At 41.2% G+C, this 21,758-nt stretch overlaps 2 protein-coding genes across 9 annotated transcripts in view; one reads left to right on the forward strand and one right to left on the reverse strand.

Annotated features, from left to right (window-relative positions):
• COG5 (component of oligomeric golgi complex 5) overlaps positions 1–2,117 on the reverse strand; it is a 302,803-nt gene extending 300,686 nt beyond the window's left edge. For 2 of the 5 annotated variants that reach the window (XM_039247210.1, XM_039247212.1), the window contains exon 1: positions 1,785–1,909. In XM_039247210.1, the coding sequence (XP_039103141.1) occupies positions 1,785–1,878 (94 nt within the window). In that variant the 5' untranslated portion in view covers positions 1,879–1,909. Of the gene's footprint in view, positions 1–1,784 lie in introns of all 5 variants that reach the window. The other 3 variants (XM_039247215.1, XM_039247213.1, XM_039247214.1) reach the window with 3 other exon arrangements.
• Positions 2,027–19,773, forward strand: DUS4L (dihydrouridine synthase 4 like). 4 transcript variants are annotated; one of them, XM_039247218.1, is made up of 7 exons: positions 2,027–2,121; positions 6,815–6,951; positions 11,110–11,231; positions 15,736–15,853; positions 16,881–17,003; positions 18,078–18,304; positions 19,271–19,773. In XM_039247218.1, the coding sequence occupies exons 2-7, from the start codon at positions 6,836–6,838 to the stop codon at positions 19,516–19,518; spliced, it is 954 nt and encodes a 317-aa protein (XP_039103149.1). In that variant the 5' UTR covers positions 2,027–2,121; positions 6,815–6,835; the 3' UTR covers positions 19,519–19,773. The 4 variants fall into 4 exon arrangements, with proteins under 4 accessions (XP_039103149.1, XP_039103150.1, XP_039103151.1 ...); XM_039247219.1 differs by lacking the exon at positions 2,027–2,121 and adding an exon at positions 2,314–2,414; XM_039247220.1 differs by lacking the exon at positions 2,027–2,121 and adding an exon at positions 2,433–2,601.
• Positions 19,774–21,758: the final 1,985 nt, after the last annotated feature.

Here is a 21,758-nt window from a genome sequence, read left to right on the forward strand (position 1 = left end):
ATGGAGGAAGCTCACATCTGATGGATCTTTTTTTCAGGGAAGTTTAAAATCATGTCTTGGGGGCGCCTGGGGGGCTCAGTCGGTTGAGCGTCCAACTTCGGCTCAGGTCATGATCTCACGGTTCGTGGGTTCGAGCCCCGCGTCGGGCTCTGTGCTGACAGCTCAGAGCCTGGAGCTGCTTCGGATTCTGTGTCTCCCTCTCTCTCTGACCCTCTTCTGCTCACGCTGCCCCTCCCTCCCCCCTCTCTCTCTGAAATAAAACATTAAAAACTTTTAAATAAAAAATATTAAATAAATAAATAAAATCATGCCTTGAGCTTGAAAGAAGAGGTTTGAAAGGGTAAGACTGAAATAACCACTGTGGAAGACAGAAAAGAGAACTAAATAGGGAAATACAGAAGGCAAAATTAAGGACTATTTACCTTTAAAAACTGATTACAATTCCAGAATGCATCCCACTGAAATATACACCTATGTCTGATATGTATTGTTTCTTCCACTTCTTCACCTGGAAAAGTTCTATTTACACTTCAAAACCAATTCCATCTAGAAAGCCTTTCCCGACATTCCCCAAACCACTCTGGTTACCCTCCTCTCCTGCACTGTTTGACTTTATCCGCAATTCTGCTACCCCGAAAACACATTATATTGCTTACCTTTAGAGCTTTACAAGACTATTTCCCCTACTAAAATGGTAAGCTGCCTGAGGGTGGGAATTGCACCTATGTTAGAAGTTCAAAAAGTGGTTGAACGGAATCTAAGACACAAAGTTGCATTGGACAGAGATCCTAACCTAGAGAATCTAACAGAACCTAACTCAGAAAACCACCTCCTTAGTAAGTTTCGACACAAGTCTGTAAATTTTCAGAAGGCAAGCAATTAAGGACAATAATAAAATATACAACACTCAGAGAAAGACAACAATTTAGAATGTTGTTTCATTTGTTTATAACCTACTTTGGCTTCTTATCGTGATGTTCAATTAAAAAAAACTTATTCTGGACCTACTGTATGAAAGGTAACGTTTCTAACACTGTGGATTTTAAGAGCAGTTCTACAATGCAGTAGAAAAGGTGAAGTACATAAATTATTGTAATACAGGGTTGAACGTGAAGGCCATTAGGGAAGAAAATTAAGAACAGATGAGAGGGCTCTTACACATCCGAACTTTATTCCGAAGATTAAGCACCTACAGTGTGTTAACTGAATGAATACAATTTAATGTCCTTCTCCAATGTACTATGTTTATTTCCCGGGGTTTTCTTCTGTCCAAACGATCGATGAACTGCTATCGCCAATACACACGGTCGATCCCAGCCTGGCAAACGCTCCGAACTTTGCCCCGTTGTGTGGTCGTGGACAAACGCCCCGTGTCGCAACCAACCAGCCTGCGAGCGCCGACGGAGGGACGCTTCCAACTCGCCCTAACGACGAAGCCCTGTCACATCAAGGGCTGTCGTCTGTCTGTCCTCGGCCCCTCCCTTCCCGAGCTCCGATGCTTCTTCTTTCCTCAAGAGCAACGCGGGGTCCCAGGACCCGAGGGGCGCCTCGGGCGCGCGGAACGAGGAGCGCCCAGAACCCGAGCGTGGCCCGGGCACCCGGAAGGGAGGGGCGGCGGGCCTGCGGACGCACCGGCGGGCGAGGCGGGCACCCGGGCGCCAGGGGGCCGGGCGGGGGGGAGTGGTCACGGCGCGACCGGAAAACTTTCCGCGGGGCGGCGGGCCGAGTCCACCGCCCGGGCCCGGGCGCGGAGCCCACCAGCCGGCGAGCCCCAGACTCCTTACCGTCCTGCAGAAGCTCCCGGACCGTCGCCGCCGCCGCCGCGGAGCCCAGCCCGCCTCGGCCAGCCGCAGCGACGCCGCCGTCGCCGCCTTCCATGCTGGCAGGTGCCGCGGTGACGGCGTCAGCCGCCGCCCCGCCCCGCGATGACGCACAACGTCCGCGCCGCCCGCGCCGCCCGGCCCGCTGCGAGGAGCGGCCGCAGCGGCGTGGGCCCCGGGCCCGGCGCGCGAGGGAAGCGGCGGCCGCGGGGTTGGCGCCGCGCGCCGGGGCTGGCCTCGCCCCCCCCCGCCCCCGGCTGAGGAAAAGCTGGGCTCCGGAACCTGGGCGAGGCGCGCGCAAGTACGTAGCCTCAGAACCGGGGCCTCTGGGCGGAGGCGGGGCGGAAGAGCGGAGGCTTCTGGGAGTCGCGCCGGCCCCGCACGCGCGCGGCTGGCGCAGTCGGGGGCTCGCCCGCCCACCTGCGCGTGGCACGCCGGGCCCGCTGGCCGGGGGGGGCCGGGGGGGGCCGGGGCGCGGGGGAAGGAGCCCGCCCGGGGCGAGTAGCGCCGAGTCGGGGGCGCCCGAGGCCGGGGCGAGGAGGAGCGAGCCGGGGGAGAGCGAGGCCGCGCCCCCCGCCGCCGCCGCCGCACGCCGTGAGTGACCCCGGACGTCCTCCCGCTGGCGGGACTCAAGTCGTCGCGTAACTCCCGTTACCTTCTCCGCTGGCGTATCTGCCTTACTCGGCTAGGTTTCTCCCAGCCTGGGTTCTGGTCATAGGTCAACCGCGTTTGTGCAAGGAGGTTAAGCGTTTCTGCACAAAAAGACTAACATGACTTTCCTGTACGTAGGGAATCCTGTTCTCGTAATTGCAGAGCTACGTGGTTTTCTCAATTCTAACCGTTTTTCCAAAAAGGTGCTGTAACAGCACTTTATCTGTGCGTTTAATACTCAGCCACTCCGGTGAGCAAGTCTCTCAATACGTTGCCTTCTGTTTCTCTTTGTCTCGGGTTTTTCCCTAATGTTTGTGGTCTCCATCACGGCTTCTGGATGGAGGTCACATTGTCAAGGGCAAGTGCTCAGACTCACATTAGATTTCATTATCCATAGTATACAAACTCTGTAAGCATTTTTTAATGTTAATGAATAAGTATTCTCTTTGAATTATGGGTTCTTTTTCTTTCCTTGGCTTTTACGTTGGAAGAGTCTAGAATAGTTACAGAACACGCGTTCGCTTAGGGGAGAGTTCTGAGCCCAGACTAGGCACACCTGCACGAGTTTACAACCCAGACTCCATGCCTGTCTTGTCCCAGAGGAGCTCATAAGTGAAGCAGAAACCCCCTCGAACAAACAATTGTACCAGGTGCTTTGTAGTTTATGGGTTTGTTTATTGAGCTTAACTACACAGTGAAATCACCTGGAGAGCTTTAAAAGCCCACTTCTACCTGCATCCTAAGCCCAGAGATTCACATCTAATCTAGGGTATGGCATGAACATCCTGATTCTTAAAAACTTCCCAGATAGGGGCGTCTGGGGGGCTCAGTTGGTTGAGCTTCTGACTTCAGTTCAGATCATGATCACGCAGTACGTGGGTTCGAGTCCCGCGTCGGGCTCTGTGCTGACAGCTCGGAGCCTGGAGCTGCTTCCCATTCTGTGTCTCCCCCTCTCTCTCCCTCTGACTCTCCCCAGTTAATACACACGCTCAGGCTCTCTTTCTCTCAAAAATAAATAAATAGTGTAAAAATTAAACACCTCCCCAGATTATTCTAATGTACAACCGAGGTTGAAAACTACTGGTTTATTCATTCAGCACATACATAGTGAAGGAGGCCCTTGTGCCATGTACTGGACCTACAAGTGTGAGTGAGAATGAAATTGTTCTTGCTAAAGTCACTAATGACCTTGCTCCTATTAGATGGTGCGTAGTCCTTACTTTTCTGTGATATTTAAGACGTTTATCCCCTCCCTCCTCCATCTCCCCTCTCTTCGGTTTTTTGAATATCACTCTTCAGGTTTATTCTTCCCACCTCCAGAATTCATCTCTCTCTCTCCTTTGCATTATTCTTTTTCTCTTGTATGGAAAAGTTGGTGCTTCTAAGCATTTCTTGTAAGATATGGCATCCTCAAGTATTTTGTCTATGTTTTTACTTTTAACTTATTCCTAAAAATTTAAGACTCTCAGTCTATATCCCTAGCTTTTTCCTGAACACTGTATCAGCAGTTTTGAGGCATCACCATCTGGAAACCCCATGAGCACCTGAGGTTCTGTGTCCAAATATGAACTCGTGTTTCCCTGCTAAAACCTTTTCCTCCTTCTGGTTTTCTGTCTCGTTAATTGGAATTGCCCACCTAGCCTCTAAAGCCAAAGTGTACACATCATTCTAGAACTCTCTCATAGTATGTAATTGCACTGTCCTAAAGTGATTTCCACCTCCTCAATATCTCGCTGGTTTATTTTTATCTCTAAATAGCTCCTAAGTGTGTTCTCTTTTCTCATTCCTAGAGTTCCAGGTCAGACATTCATTATGCATTTGGCCTGGTTTACTACAATAGCCTCCTTTCTCATATTTTGCCAAAAGCCCTGCCCCCCTCCATTGAAATCTTTCTGAATCAGAAATCATGCCATTTTCCTGCTAAACTGTTTCATTGACAAATATACAAGGAGAGACATACAGCCTGTAAAAAAGTAATTGCTATGTATGGAAGTATCTCATATGCACATATTAGCATGTTGAGCACATAGGAAAAATCGCCCATAGAGGTGGAAAAGTGGTTTAGAAACAAGGCCCTACAGTATAAAGTCTAAAAATTATTAACCTGGGATATAAGGCCCATGATTAAGCCGCCTCACTCCCTCTCTAATAACATGACTACTAATGGTTCACTGAAAACATCAAGCATTGTCAAGTCTCTGTGGTTTTACATGTGTGGCTCTCTGTAACAGGACAGTCCCCATCTCCCACATTTGTCACTCAAGTTTTCCCTCCTCCACTGTTGATGACTCCCCTCCTTTCTCTAGACATTTTTTCCCACAACAGTTTGATTGTGTGTAAGTGTACGTATTAGAACTATCATTTTGTGTAAGTATGTCTAATACATTTCTAAGGACACAGGAAATGTATTTTCATTTGTTTTCCCAACATGTAGCAGGAGCTTAATATTTGATGAATGAATCAATACGTGTCCGTGCCTTCAAAAACTCAAGAAGAAACCAACCCTGTGTTAATGATACCATGCTCTAGAAAAGTAATTACAAGTCCTGGGCCGCCTGGGTGCCTCAGTTGGTTAAGTGCCGACTCTTGATTTTGCCTCAGGTCATGATCTCATGATTCATGAAATTGATCCCCAAGTCGGACTCTGCACTGACAGCACAGAGCCTGCATGGGATTCTCTCTCTCTATCTCTCTCTGCCCCTCCCCTGCGTTCTCTCTCTCTCTCTCTCTCTCTCTCTCTCTCTCTCTCTCGAAATAAATAAGTAAAAAGTAGTTACAAGCACATATGATAACAGGAGAGTCTAGGGTGCAGTGGGTAAGTAAGATGAACTCTACCTGGGATTTAGAGAAGACTATCAGAGTTCTCAAAATGGGGGACTGTGAGTACACAGACGGGGGCAGTGAAGATCTGCTCAAGATTGAATTAAAGGTAATATTTGGTTGACACACTTGTGGAAGAAGGAGAAGCAAAGGATGATAAGCCCCGGGTTTCTGACTTGAATGAGCAGGGGTGGCATAACCAGGATATGAAATACAAGAGAGAAGAAACAGCCTTGGCTCCTAAAAACGAACTACCTTTCTGTTGCTTATGTTTTACCTATGTATGTATCATTTATGTATCACAAATTTTTATTTTTTAAAAAGAGATATGCTAGTAACTTTGTTAAGTCAGACTGAGCAACAATTAGTAAAACTAGTTTATTTTATCTATACATTCTACCTCAAGAAATTGAGAGGCGCCTGGGTGGCTCGGTCAGTTGAGCGACTTCCACTGAGGTCATGATCTCGCATTTGGAGGGTTCAAGCCCCTCATCATGCTCTATGCTGACAGCTCAGAGCCTGGAGCCTGCTTCAGATTCTGTGTCTCCCTCTCTTTCTGCCCCTCCCTACCCTCGTGCACTCTCTCTCTCAAAAATAAATATTTAAAAAAATTGAAATTATGTAGATTATAACAGTGTTTTCTGGATTATCTAAAAAAAATTACAGGTTGAACAGTTAGACCTTCCTAAAGTTTGCCCATATCTGTTGCTAAGTAATTAAGGCCAGAAATTGGAATATGGAAAGCAACCAACACCATGAAATGACAGGATTTTAGGTATAGCAACTTTAGAAACACTTAAGAACTACCTGATTTAACCACTTGTACCTCTTTGGGTATAAAAGTGATTTTTATTATGCAATTATATGGCTGTAATAGAAATTTTTGCTAGGTGATACCACATTTAATTTTTTTAAAATAAAGGTTTTCCCTTCTGATTCAGAATAAGCTATGTGAATAAGAATAAACCTTAAACAGACCAGTAAATCTTTTGAAACACTACTTAAAGTTGTTCAGTTAATTGCCATTTAGCTTTCCTGTATAAAACAAGGTATTGCAAAGTGCCAGACATACACAGTCTTATATATGAAATTAATTTAGATCAATTTTTTTCTGGTTTGTCAACACCAAACAAAGTAACATGGGAAATTTAAAATGTTACATGAAAAACCATAGTATACTAAGAAAAAAACCTTGTATTTTTCCACATCGTGAGCATTTATTAGAGCAGAAAATGTTACTTTAGTGAGTTAAGTGTAGAATTTGCAACTGTTCGTCTTCGACACGAACAGCATAACTTATACTGAATATATAAACGTGATGATTTCATAGTGTACTAAAAACTGTCAGTGACTTACAGAGACAGGATTCTGTAGTATCCTATTTGATAGTGTGAAAAGAAGCTAAAAAGATTCCTGAGCCCACAAGCCTGACGAAAAATACATATTCTTGGCAATTGAAATTGCCAGTGATGGGAATTCATCTAATGAAAGTAATTTTTCTCTATGCAAACTGTCTTTTTCAGATTTGAGACAAATCTATATTCATGAAGAGTGATTGCAGCCGAAGCACAATATGTCAAGAAAGAAAAAAAGACCCAATAGAAATGTTTCATTCTGGGCAGCTGGTGAAAATCTGTGCCCCAATGGTGCGATACTCAAAGTGAGTGTTATTAAATGGTTAAAGAACAAAGACTTGATTTCCTTCTTAGACTCTGACTTGTAAAGTTAAGACCACCCCACACATTGGGGTCATCAAACACCTAGCTTTGGGATCATGGTCTAGGCTTGAGTGCTGCTGTTACCGTTCACCTGTTACGTGTGGGGCCCCGGGTAAACAGCAAACCCCTGCAAACCTCACATCTTGTGTCCATAGATAAAGATAGTGCTTGTAACTCCCATCTATAAACATATAGTAGATATTAAATAAAAGGATGTTAAGTAAATATAAACATTCATACAAAGGTTTTTGTTTGAATATAAGACTTCATACAAATCCCCAGAACTGCAGTTGCTGGGTCACAGGATAAATATCTGTTCAGTTTCTTAAACTGCCAAATTTTCCAGAGTGTCTATACTCTTTCACACTTCCTTAACAGAGTACGAGGGATCTTGTTTTGCCTCATCCTCGCCAACTTTTGATATGTCATGCTTTTTTATTCTAGCCATCTGATAAGTGTGTAGCGACATCTCCCTATGGTTTCAATATCCATTTACCTTATAGCTAGTGACTTTGAGAATGTTTTCCTGTGTTTTCTTGCCGTCTGTATATTGCTGAAGAAGCATTTCTATATGTCTTTGGCCAATAGTCTAATTAGATTGTTGACTTTTTTACTATTGAGTTGGTCTTTTAAAATTTTGCCAATTGTGGTGAAATACAACTTAAAATTTACCATTTTAAACGTTAATTAGCTTACAGTTCAGGTATTAAATGCATACACATTGTTATAAAACTCTTAACTTCAAAAACCTGAAACTCCATACCCAGTAAACAGTCACTCCTTATTTCCCTGCTCCCTAGCCGCCAGCCCCTGGCAACCAGCATTCAGCTTTCTCTCTCTTTGAATTTGGCTACTCTGGAAACCTCATAGAACTGGAATCATACGATAGTTGTTTTTCTGAGACTGGCTTATTTCACATAGCATAATATCTTAAAGGTTCATCCATGTATTAGAATTTCCTTCTTTTTTTTAAGGATGAATGATACTCCATTGTATGCATATACTATATATTAACATTTTACATATTATTGATGCAGGCTTGGGTTGCTTCCATCTTTTGGCTATCGCAAATAATATTGCTATGAACATGGATGTATGAATATAACTTTCAGTTCTTCTGGGTATATGCCCAGAAAAGAGTGCTGGATCATATGACAATTCTGTTTTTAGTTTTTTAAGGAGCTGCCATATTGTTTTCCATTTTTACATTCCCACCAGCAGTGTATAAGAGTTCTGATTCCTCAACATCCTCACCAATACTTATTGTTTGTTTATTTTTACCGTAGCCATCTTAACAGATGTAAAGTGGTATCTTACTGTATTTTTAATTTCCCTAATGATGTTTAGCATCTTTTCATGTTCTTATTGGCCATATGTATATCTTATTTGGAGAAATGTCTACTCAAGCTCTTTGCCCATTTTTCAATCATGTTTTTGTTGTTGAGGTTTTGTTTACTATTGAGGTTTGAGAGCTCTCTATATATTTTAGATACTGTTCCTTTGTCAGAGTTGTGATTGCAAATATTTTCTCCTATGTAGCTTGTCTTTTCATCCTCTTAACAGTCTTTTGCAGAGCAAAAGATTTTTAATAATTTAGTCTAATTTATCAGTTTTTCCTTTTGTAAATTGTGCTTTTGATGTCAAATATAAGAAAACTTAGTGTAGCCGTTGATCCTAAAGATTTTCTCCTACCTTTTTTCCCAGAGTCTTGTTTTTTTGTTTTACATTTAAGTCCATAATTAATTTTTAGTTTATTTTTTATAAATGTGAGCCTTAGGTTGAGGGTTGTTTTGTTGAGTTTTGGGGGTGTTTTTTGTTTTGTTTCTTTGCCTATGGAAGTCTAATTACTTCAGTACCATTTGTTGAAAGGCTGTTTTTCCAGTATCAAATATCTTTTGCATCTTTGTCAAAAATCATTTGGGCAGGGGCGCCGGGGTGGCTCAGTCATTTGAGCCTCCTCTTCTCGATTTTGGCTCAGGTCATCATCCCATGGTCGTGAAATCGAGCCCCATGTCATCTTCCACACTGAGCATGAGGTAGAGCCTGCTTAGGATTCTCTCTCTCTCTCTCTCTCTCTCTCTCTTTCTCTTTCTCTCTCTCTCTCTCTCAAATTTAAAAAAAGAAAAAGAAGCCCTGTGGTTTTTATTGGTGTTCCCTATTCTATTCTATGATCTATGTGTGTGTTTATCCACTAATACTTCACAATCTTGGTTACTGTAGCTATTGAATGAAAATTGGATAGACTGATTCCTCCTACTTTGTCTTCCTCAATATTGTTTTAGCTATTCTAGTTCCTTTGCCTTTCCAAATAAATTTTAATATCTTTATTTACAAAATATCTTTTGGAATTTCCAGAAGAATTTTTTTTTTTCAATTTTTTTCTTATTTATTTTTGAGAGAAAGAGCAAGCATGAACAGGGAGGGGCAGAGAGAGAGGGAGACACAGAATCCAAAGCAGGCTTCAGGCTCTGAGCTGTCAGCCCAAAGCCTGATGCAAGATTCAAACTCATGAACTGTGAGATCATGACCTGAGCCAAAGTCGGATGCTTAACCCACTGAGCCATCCAGGCACCCCTGCTTTGTTCTTGATCAAGGGGATATATGTTCTGTTTTTCACCTTTACGTATGTTAGCTGTAGGAGTTTTTGTGGATGCTCTTTATCAAGTTGAGAAAGTACTTCTCTATTACTGTTTTCCCGAGAGTTTTTTTTTAAATCATGAATATTATTTTGTCAAATGCGTTTTCTGCATTTGACATAATGTATTTCTGATTGATATAATCATGTGATTTTTCTTTTAGCTTTTTAATGTGGTGGATTATATGGATTGATTCTGAAGATTGAACCTTCTGTTCTAACTTTTTTTTTTTTTCCTGACATCACTATAGCAGGAGAGGAATAAGAAAGCACTACCTCATTCCTATGTTATGAAAGTAGAAGTACAGATTCTCTATTTGGTCTCCTTTGACACTCTGGAGGCTAGGGCCTCTCGTTCTTTCTGAGCAGGCGTTCAGAGTTCCAGCCCCCCGTGGAGGGGGTGGCTTGTTAACTACTCGCTGTATTGAAAGTCCTCACCCTTCACTAAGCATCCTCTGATACTCCTTCACAATGGGAAGGGAAAAAGTGTTAAAGTTACTGGCCAGGATGTATTAAAGTCCAGCTCCCTGCCTGGCCGTCTCTGACACCACTATGGAGGGAGGGGTGTTGCAGCGCGTTACCACACAGCCTTGGAAAGGTAGAAATCTAAGCTCCTCGCTCAACCGTCGCTTCTGGAGGTGGGGCCACGGTTTTGTCTCTGGTGTTTGGCTGGAAGAGAGCCATTATTCTCTAAAGTTGTTCTCTCTTGTGAAGCTTCCCCATTTCCTAGTCCTTTGGTTAGAGAGAACTGACTTTTGTGGGGCTCTTTTTGTCTGCACTCCTTGGTATTTCTGGGTTGCCAACTTATTCAAATTCAAATCTGGGATATTTGAGGCCTAAAGGAAACCCAGGGAACTTACCACTGTTTTTCCTCAGGTCCCAAGGTCACTAGCCCGTCTGCTCTCTTCTCTCCACCTTTTGGAGTTTTCTAATGTTTGTTTTATATGTAATATACTGAGCAGTGTTTAAAAAAAAATTCAACTAAATTTTCGAAAGTAAATTTGAAGCTCTCACTGGCTTTATTAAGCAGTTCGTGAATCAGACAGCATCCCACTTAACAAGTAGAAAGATGCCCGGTGGAGTTGTACAAAATGGGGGATTTTTATAAGAAAAAGGGTGGCGAAGTTATTAGCAGAAAGAGAGAAAAGATCGGTTCAAGCCAATCTTTGTTTATTTGTTTATGTATTTTTTTGTTGTTACTGTTGCTGATCAAGCAATTTCAGATCAACTTTTAAAAGGCCACATTCCTGGGATAGTTTGAAACTATAAGTTTTGGTTTGCTGTTGTGGGGGACAAATGACTCCAACTTAGGCTTTCTTTTTAACAGCAAGAATAGGGAAACGTACATCTATCGTTTAAAGGCAGAACTTTCCTCTAATAAATATTTAATAATTAAATTAAACTTGGAAGTACATATGATTATGGTATTTTCAGAATGCCTCATTAAAGTTTTATATGCTCACAGGTTGGCTTTTAGAACACTAGTAAGAAAATATGGTTGCGATCTGTGCTATACACCAATGATAGTTGCTGCTGATTTTGTCAGATCTGTAAAAGCCAGAGACAGCGAATTTACTACAAACCAAGGTATGTGAAACCCAGAGTTTGCTGACTTTATAGAACTTAAAGAGTAAAAAAATCTTGTCTAATCAAAGACAACACAATTCAGAGATTTTATTTTTAAATCTTTTAGTTTTTTAAGTATGTTTTTATTCAGTGTCTTATAAACTACGGATGATCTAAGTGTGAGGTCAGCCTTCTGTAGGGCCCCATTCTCTCACTTGAGATATTAGGTTCCTACCTCACTGCCTCCAGTCTTGCCCCATTCCAGACTATCCTCCAAATAGCCCAAAGTGACCTTTCTAAATGTAAATTTGATCACATCTCTTCCCTGCTTAAAATCCTTGTTAGACTTCTCATGTCTAAAGCAGTGGTTCTCAAAGGGTGATAGCCCACACCACAGCATCAGCAGCATCTGGAAACTTGTTAGAAGTAGAAATTTCCAGGGGCACCTGGGTGGCTCAGTCTGTAGAGCATTCAGCTCTTGATCTCAGGGTCATGACTTCAAGCCCCAGCGTGGAGCCTACTTTAAAAAAAAAAAAAAAAAAAGAAAAAAAGGAAGGAAGGGAAAGAAAAGAAAAGAAAAAAGAAAGGGAAAGAAAAAGAAAGATAGATATGGAAATTTCAAGGCTCTGTCCCAGGTCCAATTCAGAAACTCTGGGTGTGTGGCTCAGCAGTCTGTTTTAAAAAGCCCTCCAGGGGATTCTGAGTAAAGATGGAGAGCCAGTGGTCTAAGAGTAAAATTCCTACCTGCCAGGGTGCTCAGCTGGCTCAGCTGGCAGAGTATGCGACTTCTGATCCCAGGGTGGTGAGGGGGCCCAGGTTGGGCAGGTAGAGATTACTTTAAAAAAAAAAAAAAATCCCAACACCTGTGAATAATACAGAAGTTCCTCCTGATCCAGCCTCTGAGTACATCTTTGCAGCTTTATCTTCCATTAGTTTCTCTCCATAGCCCACCAACTTTATTCTTTAAAAATACACATTTACTGGGGCGCCTGGGTGGCTTAGTAGGTTAAGCGTCCGACTTTCGCTTAGGTCATGATCTCGCGGTTCGTGGGTTCGAGCCCCGCGTCGGGCTCTGTGCTGACTGCCAGCTCAGAGCCTGGAGCCTGTTTCAGTCTGTGACACCCTCTCTCTCTGGCCCTCCCCTGCTCACGCTGTCTGTCTCTCTCTCTCTCTCTCCTAGAAATAAATAAAACATTAAAAAAAAAAATTAAAAAAAAAATACACACTTACTTTAAGTCCCTGAATATGCCCCATCCTCTCATACTTCTCGACCTAGAATATCATTTTCTCAGCCTTGCCTGCCCCCCAGATCCATAGCTCTCTGGCAAACAACACTATATGCTTCTTAATTCAGCTTTTAAAGTTGTCGCCAAGGAGCCAGTCTGATCACCCTCCACTCTTACCCTGTCTTAAATACAGACTTTCTCTTGTACCTCATTCTCCTGTATTATAGTTTCCTCTTAGTAGGCCTATATCTCATCCTCTAGACTATGGGCTCCATGAAGTCTGGAATTATCTCTCATTGATTTGTAGTCTTAGCTTCTAGCCCTATGTTAAAAATGTATTAGACCAATAAACAGTTATTAAATTGAAATTCTATAACTCTGAGTTATAAAGAGAAAAACTTCCCATATCCTCAAGGAAAAGCAAATTCTCCTATCCTGTAATAGTCCTGCAAATCAGTGAATTGCCATAGAAACTCCGAATCAGTGGGATCACCTGGGTGGCTCAGTCGGTTAAGCATCCAACTTTGGCCGAGATCATAATCTTATGGTTCCTGGGTTGAGCCCCACGTTGGGCTCTGTGCTGACATCTCAGAGCCTGGAGCCTGCTTTGGATTCTGAGTCTCCCTCTCTCTCTGCCCTTTCCCCACTAATGCTCCCCCTTTCTATCTCAAAAGTAAATAAATGTTAAAAAAAGAAGAAAAATTATCAGTGGAATAAGGGTGACACTCAGAAATCTGCATTTTGTCAAACATCCAGTGAATCTCAAATAGGTAGTCCTCAGAAGAACTTTAGAAGAATTAAAATGCATTATCCAGAGTTTATAACAGTAACCCAAAAAAGATGATAAAAATATGTCCTTTAAAACCTGGGAAAAGAGCTAATGCATTTGCTATATTAAAATGTAAACTCTCATGTGTAAGGAAGGAGCAATATATACTCAAAGACAAACTCAAAGATAATTTTTACAATAGATACTCAATAATTTTAGAGCTAGTTTCTTTGTTTAATAAAAAATTTTAAAATGAGGAACAAAAGGGGCACCTGGGTGGCTCAGTTGGTTAAGTGTCTGACTTTGGTTCAGGTCATGATCTCATGGTTTGTGAATTTGAGTCCCACGTCAGGCTCTGTGCTGACAGCTCAGAGCCAGACCCTCCTTTGGATTCTGTGTCTCCCTCTTCGCCCCTCCCCCACTCATAATGTCTCTAGCTCTCATAAACAAACAAACTTAGAAACATTTTTTTAGGGGCGCCTGGGTGGCTCAGTTGGTTAAGCGTCCAACTTCGGCTCAGGTCATGATCTCACAGTTTGTGGGTTCAAGCCCCACGTTGGGCTCTGTGCTGACAGCTCAGAGCCTGGAGCCTGTTTCGGATTCTGTGTCTCCTTCTCTCTCTGACCCTCCCCTGCAAGAAAAATTTATTTAAGAAAATGAGGAACAATGAAAAGAAAAATTACACGTAGAAAAATAGGCAAAGAACAATGGGAAAGAGCCTACAAATAAAAATACACACTATTGGATATACAATGTAGAATATGTTTGTGAGGAAACAACTTTCATCCATAGCAGTGTGTTATCTATATTGGTAAACTCTTTTTTTTATTTTAAATACCCATTTTATTTTATTTTTTTAATAGTTTATTGTCAAGTTGGTTTCCATATAACACCCAGTGCTCATCCCCACAAGTGCCTTCCTCCATGCCCATCACCCCCCTTCCCCCACACCCATCAGTCCTCAGTTCTCACATTGAAGAGTCTCTCATGGTTTGCCTCCCTCCCTATCCCCCACCATTTCCCCCCTTCTTCTCCCCCACCGTCCTCCGTTAAGTTCCTCCTATACGTGCAAACATATGGCATCTGTCCTTCTCTGCTTGACTTATTTCGCTCAGCATAACACCCTCAAGGTCCATCCATGTTGCTACACATGGACAGATTTCATTGTTTCTCATTGCCATGGAGTATTCCATGGTATAGATAAACCACATCTTCTTGATCCATCCGTCCGTTGATGGACACTTAGGCTCTTTCCATGTTTTAGCTATTGTTGAGAGTGCTGCTATGAACATTGGGGTACATGTGCTCCTATGCCTCAGCATTTCTGTATCCCTTGGGTAAATTCCTAGCAGCGCTACTGCTGGGTCATAGGGGAGTTCTATTGTTAATATTTTGAGGAACCTCCACTGTTTTCCAGAGGGGCTGTACCAGTTTACATTCCCACCAGCAGTGTAGGAGGGGGCCCGTTTCTCCACATCCTCGCCAGCATCTAGAGTTCTCTGATTTGTTCATTTTAGCCACTCTGACCGGCATGAGGTGGTATCTCAGTGTGGTTTTGATTTGTATTTCCCTGATGAGGAGGGATGCTGAGCATTGTTTCATGCGTCTGTTGGCCATCTGGATGTCCTCTTTGGAGAAGTGTCTGTTTATGTTCATGTCTTCTGCCCATTTCTTCACTGGATTGTTTTTCAGTTGTGGAGTTTGGTGAGTTCCTTATAGATTTTGGATACTAGCCCTTTATCTGATATGTCATTTGCAACTATCTTTTCCTATTCCATCAGTTGCCTATTTTATGGATTGTTTCCTTTGCCATGCAGAAGCTTTTATTGGTGAGGTCCCAATAGTTCATTTTTGCTCTTGATTCCCTTGCCTCTGGGGATGTGTCAAGTAAGAAATTGCTGCGGTTGAGGTAAACTCTTTTGGAAGGAAACTTTGTGATGTCTGTCAATATGTTAGATGCCTATCCAGCAGTTACATTCTTGGGAATTTACTCTATGAATATAGTCAGAGTAGCATGTAAATAATAAAGCCTCATCACAGCATTGTTGGCAAAAGCCACAAAGAAAAACAATCTAGAAGTTATGCTGTACACTGTATGGTTCATCCATACAGAAGAATCCGCTACTAAAAAGAAAATAGGTCTAAGTACAGCTCCCAGATACATTAGGGAGGGGAAAAAAGCAGTAGGCATAGAAATGTGAATAGAATGTTCACATTTGTTTCAGTTTTACACGTTTATATAAAATTGTTCTGGAATACAATAAACTAATGCTGACCTTCAGAAATGCGATGTTTGTCAAGAGTGTTATAGTTCTCATTTTATCAACTTTTATACTGTTGAATTTGTGCTAAGTATAATGAATTACTTTTAATTTAAAATATTTAAAATTAGTTTAATGCTTGTTTCAACAGATGCTTCTTAGACTAAACGTAGTTATTGTTGTTGTTTACAAACAAAGAGTTTGGTGGGGTGTGTGTGTGCACCTGCATGTTTCTGTAAATTTTAATGTCGAGCTATTCGTTTCTTCAGGTGATTGCCCATTGATCGTTCAGTTTGCTGCTAATGATGCAAGACTTTTATCTGATGCTGCTCTTATAGTCTGTCCTTATGCGAATGGAATAGACATTAACTGTGGTTGCCCTCAGAGGTAAAGCTCAAAAAAGTTGGAAGAATTTTCAAAAAAAATTATGTGAATATGGTAAACTATGTCTCCAATTTTCCAAGAATTAGAAAGTAAAGAAAATAGAGTTAAAGCACTTGGGCTTCCAATTAAGATGCAAAAAAAAAAAAAAAAGATAATTTAGGAACATATATATGAAAATGTGTTTTCTGATGCCTTAAGCAATATATAGACCCTTGATAAGTTTTGTCTCACCTCACCACTGGAATTTTTATGTGTGGATCTGCTTTGAACATCATCCATAAGTAGTTACATAACACTTGACCATTTATAGCAGTCCCTAACATGAATCTTTACTGCAGTCTCAAACAAGAAAACTATGATTCTATGATTTGAGAGGTGATCACTTGTTCTCCTAACTAATTTTCTCTCGAAGAATACCTTCCGGTAATTAACTTTTTTCTTTCCATACCACAGTTATTTGACTGAGTCTAAGTAACTGGCTACTGAAGTGATGCTTGATTTGCCGGTAATATCCCTACAGTTCTTGGCACTGTATTAGATTATCTGTCAATAATTCAAAATATGTCCAAAGAATAAAATCAAGGTTTTAAGTACATCATAATCCAAACCAGATTAGACATATTTGTATACTCATTAGGAGAGTTAAATAAGCTGTTTAGTGGTGTTGGAATGCTGTAAGCCAAAAATATCTTTCTACTATTAAGATTAATAAAACATCTTGTTATGTATAATAAACATCAAATTTGGAATCTTAAAAATCTGAAGTAATTGCAATTAAGTACAAATACCTAAATCTGTTTTGGTTGAATGAATTTTAATTTAATTTTCTCACTTGCCAATGAAAACCATTTCCCCTAAGTACTTTTTGATCAGGGAACAGGCATTCCTTACCTCATATTGATCCACTTTAAAATGTTGTAACTATGAATTATGAAAATCTGATTCCATGCCAGGTCACTAAGTGGTACTTTTAGAGTCCTGTCTTCTCTTCCAGCTATCGACAGTTCATTGTTGTGTCTGCTTTATACAGGTGGGCAATGGCAGAAGGTTATGGAGCTTGCTTAATAAACAAGCCAGAGGTTGTACGAGATATGGTGAAACAAGTACGAAATCAAGTGGAGAATCCCAGATTTTCAGTATCTATTAAAATAAGGTAAAGACAGTATTTCAATCCTTTGACAAGATAGTACATTACTTAGAATGTAAAAATATATTCCTTTTATCTAAGAGTGTAGGGGTATCTGTCCTTAATAAATTGGTAGCTTATATATGGAAATGTTGAAACAGGACATTTAGTAAATGAATGTGTACCATAATTTTTAATTATAAAAATAACAGAATAACTTCCTTTTTGTATTTTTAACAGAAAATAAAATGTCCCTTTATTATTAAAAACTTCCCCTTAAAAGAAACCTCAGTTTTTTTCCACATACTGCTTAATTAATAATGCTAAGAAACATTCCTGGTACCAAAAATAGAAAAAAACAGTAAAAATATTTGCACTAAAATTTCACAATGAAAAGAAAATAAACCAGGAATCGATCTTTTGGTGACAGGTTAAAAACATTTCATGATTGGGACACCTGGGTGGCTCAGTCGATAAAGCATCCAACTTCAGCCCAGGTTATGATCACACAGTTCATGTGTTCAACCCCCGCATCGGGCTCTATGCTGACGGCTCAGAGCCTGGAGCTGCTTCAGATTCTGTGCTCCCCATCTCTCTCTGCCCCTCCCCCACTTGTGCTTTGTCTCCCTCCCTCTCAAAAGTAAATAAAACATTTAAAAAGAATAATAAATTTTAAAACATTTCATGATAGTGCTCGCTTGGGCAGGACATATACTAAAATTGGAACGATAAAACATTTCATGATAACGTATTCTATTTCCCGCTGGCGGTTTGGAGCACGCACAGCAGATATCAGGGTACCATCTTTCATTTGCTCCATGCCGGTGCTTGGATGGCTTTTTCAGTTATCAAAGCTAAAAGAGGGAAAGAGTAAGTAAGAAGAAATTTGTCATCCCATTGTTTCCAGTAGTGAAATAGCTAAATTTGATAAGTGGGAACTGGTCTCTGAACAAAGCCTTTCTGATAGTGGAATCTAGTGATAATAATTATATTATGACAGAGCTAACTAAATGTATCAGATGAACTATTTTATTTAGCTATTTTAGCATTAAGATATGGATGTCGTATGTTTGTAAGACTGATTTAATTTTGAAATTACAGGATCCATGATGACCTCACAAGAACTGTAGATCTTTGTCGAAAGGCAGAAGCAGCAGGAGTTTCTTGGATTACGGTCCATGGCAGGACTGTTGAGGAGAGACATCAGCCAGTTCACTATGAGGCCATTAAAATAATTAAGGAAAATATGTCTATACCTGTAATTGCTAACGGAGATATCAGAAGCTTAAGAGAAGCAGAAAATGTGTGGCATATTACTAGGACAGATGGTAAGAAATAAGTACTTGAGCTTTTTGTCTTTTAATTACCAAAAAAAAAAGTGGGAGTAGGAGAGTAATGTTAATGTGGTTTTTCATTATTTGTCTTTTTTTTTTTTAAATGTTTTATTCATCTCTAGGAGAGAGAGAGACAGACAGACAGACAGACAGCGTGAGCAGGGGAGGGTCAGAGAGAGAGGGAGTCACAGACTCCAGGCTCCGAGCTGGCAGTCAGCACAGAGCCCGACGCGGGGCTCGAACCCACGAACCGCGAGATCATGACCTAAGCGAAAGTCGGACGCTTAACCGACTAAGCCACCCAGGCGCCCCTCATTATTTGTCTTTAAATTGGAGCCATATTTTCCTGTTGTACTGATTCAAGCTATATCATTTATTAAAGTTATGTTAACTCTTCTACTTTGAAACAGATTGTTTTAAGAGGGGTAAATTAAGTCAGTTACTTTTCTGCCACCATCATATCCAATGAACGACCAGTTAAGAAGGCTATCTTCCGGAGAGCCTATTAGTAAAACAGAACATCTAGAAACGAAATGAGAATTAGTGAACACCAAGTTGTCATAGGAGCCAGAGGCACATACAGCTATGTAGTTTTATTACCCCTTTCAGTTATCAGCATACCAAGGCCTGTGATAACTATTGCTCGATGGGAGATTGCACATAAACCTTAATTTTAAGCAAGCCCAGTTTATGACAATCTGTATTAACCCTTTAAACCCTAGAAACTGTTTAATGTAAAAGTTTTTTAAGAAATTCTTTTTTTTTCTTGTAAGTACGTTTAAATGTTCTTGATTTACAAACATCAAATTGTTATGTAATTTAATTAGACTAGTATATGGGTATTGAGAAACCTTGTAGTAATAGTTTATGTTTCAGTATTTTCAGTTTGTTTCATTAAGTTTGACCTTATAACCATGAATTCTTCATGTGTCGACAAATGTGATATGCTTTAATTTATAGGTGTGATGGTTGCAAGAGGACTCTTAGCAAACCCGGCCATGTTTGCTGGATATGAGGAAACCCCACTGAAATGCATCTGGGACTGGGTTGACATTGCTCTTGAACTTGGAACTCCTTATATGTGTTTCCATCAGCATTTAATGTACATGATGGAAAAGAAAACCTCAAGGCAGGAAAAAAGAGTATTTAATGCTTTGTCAAGCACATCAGCAGTCTTAGATTACCTTACAGACCATTATGGGATTTGATCGGACTTCCTAAATTAAAACAATTTATATATATTACAGTAATATATATTAAGTCGTCATACGCCATCCTCAGAGATTCTGATTCAGTGGATCTATAGGGTGGAACCGGAACTTAGTTTTAAAGAAGACCCCAGGTTCAGACATCCTGGTCACCCTTTCAACCATTGACAAATAATTGCTCTGAATCCTATCATGGATTTAAAAAAAACTCAGAAATTTTTTCCTACAGGAATTGTTTTTAACATTTTTAAATAAATAAAGCTTTATATTTTAATACTAAAAGTATGACTCCTTAGTGTCCGTAAATTAACATGAAGTATATTTTAATGGAAATAAGTGACAGAATGCCAACTTTTATGTAAAATGAAAAAAAAAAAATTCAGTATAGAATTGCTTTCAAGTTTCAAATTAAAAATTCAAATTGGAGGGCCGCCTGGGTGGCTTAGTCGGTTAAGCGTCCGACTTTCATTTAGGTCATGATCTCGCGGTTCGTGGGTTTGAGCCCCGCATCGGGCTCTGTGCTGACTGCCAGCTCAGAGCCTGGAGCCTGTTTCGGAGTCTGTGTCTCCCTCTCTCTCTGACCCTCCCCTGCTCACGCTGTCTCTCTCTCTCTCCTAGAAATGAATAAAAATATTTTTAAAAAATTCAAATCGGAGGGGCGCCTGGGTGGCTCAGTTGGTTAAGCGTCCAACTTTGACTCAGGTCATGATCTCACAGCTCGTGAGTTGAATAAAGCCCCTCGTGTTGGGCTCTGTGCTGACAGCTCTGAGACTGGAGCTGTCTTCGGGTTCTGTGTCTGCCTCTCTCGCTCTGCCCCTCCCTTTCTCATGCTCTGTCTCTCTATCTCTCTCTCTGTCTCAAGTATAAATAGACATTAAAAAAAAACTCAAATAGGAAAATCAAACTGGTACTTCCTAATTCATGAATGACACACCTCAAGGTATTCTTAAATTGTGTAACCGAGTTTAATTACATGTGATGTTTTCTATAATTTCACACTAAGATCCATGAAACTCTTTAAATGACATTAACTTTGTTACATTTCAAATCGTCTAGATCCTTAGAAATTTGAGAGCTTGGTAAATACACCTCCACTTAAAATGATAAAATTAGTATTAGCCCCCCACATCCTACAAAAAATTTGGTAACCAATCTGGAAATGATTATATATTTGAAATATTTCTTAGAGAATTTTTTTTTTAAGTTTGAGAGCGTGTGTGCTCACACCCGTGGGGGAAGACAGAGGGGGAGAGAATCCCGTATAGGCTCCCTGCTCTCAGCACAGGGTTCCATGCGGGACTCCATCTCACGAGTCTGACATCAAGACCTGAGCCGAAATCAAGAGTCAACTCTTAACCAGCTGAGCCACCCAGATGCCCCAAGAATGTAATTAACTGAAAAACCTAATTTTCATACGATTTATAGTGGTATTTAGTTATAACTGCGTCTAAGACTGCTTAATTCAAGAGTTTGAGAATATTAAATGAATCCATTTTAAAATAAGCACTGTGTTGCCATTATCTTTTAATCACATTCTATGCTTTCCTTTTTCAGTTAACGTTTTTGGAGATAACTGGCTTTTTTATCTGATTTTAGTATTTAAGCAAATAGGGAGCTATAGTCAAAATTAGTAATCTTTATGTTTGTAAATTAACTCCAAAGTGCATTACACTGGTGGTGTGAGCACAGCAGCATAGGGTAAGGTGCATCGGCTTTCAGGGGAAGCCGTGTGGACAGAGCGTGGAGTTCTACGCACGGTTGAGGTTTTGTTAAACCTTCCCTATAGTTAATTCACTGTTTAGTCTTTTTTCCCTTTCTTTTCTATGTGATCGGGTATATTTGTGATAAGAAAAAGTACCCACTTAAATGTGTTTTTAGGGGCGCCCGGGTGGCCCAGTCGTTAGCTCCCCAGGGGGTGGGGACCCTGCGGGCGTCCGCGCGGTGGAGCCGGCTTGGGTGCTCTCTTCGCCCCCACTAGTGTGTGCTGCACTCCCCCCAACGCGTGAAAAATTTAAAAAGTCTATGTCCATATTCTCTAACTATTTACATCAGCCGATAGTCCCCCAGGAACTCCGTCCGGGAGGGTAGAATTCCTGAGTCGCGTGGAGACCGGTCGTGGAGCGCTCTGCGCGCGGCTGGGACGCCCGGAAAGCAGCCGCACCCCGGCCTCGGCTCCCGCGCGCCCCGGGGGCGCCCGCCTCTCCCGCCGGGGACCGGCTCTCAGGGCGCGACGCCCGCCC

The sequence above is a fragment of the Hyaena hyaena genome, unplaced genomic scaffold (genome assembly GCF_003009895.1).
Source record: "Hyaena hyaena isolate Hyena2069 unplaced genomic scaffold, ASM300989v1 scaffold_294, whole genome shotgun sequence".
Lineage (NCBI taxonomy): Eukaryota > Metazoa > Chordata > Mammalia > Carnivora > Hyaenidae > Hyaena > Hyaena hyaena.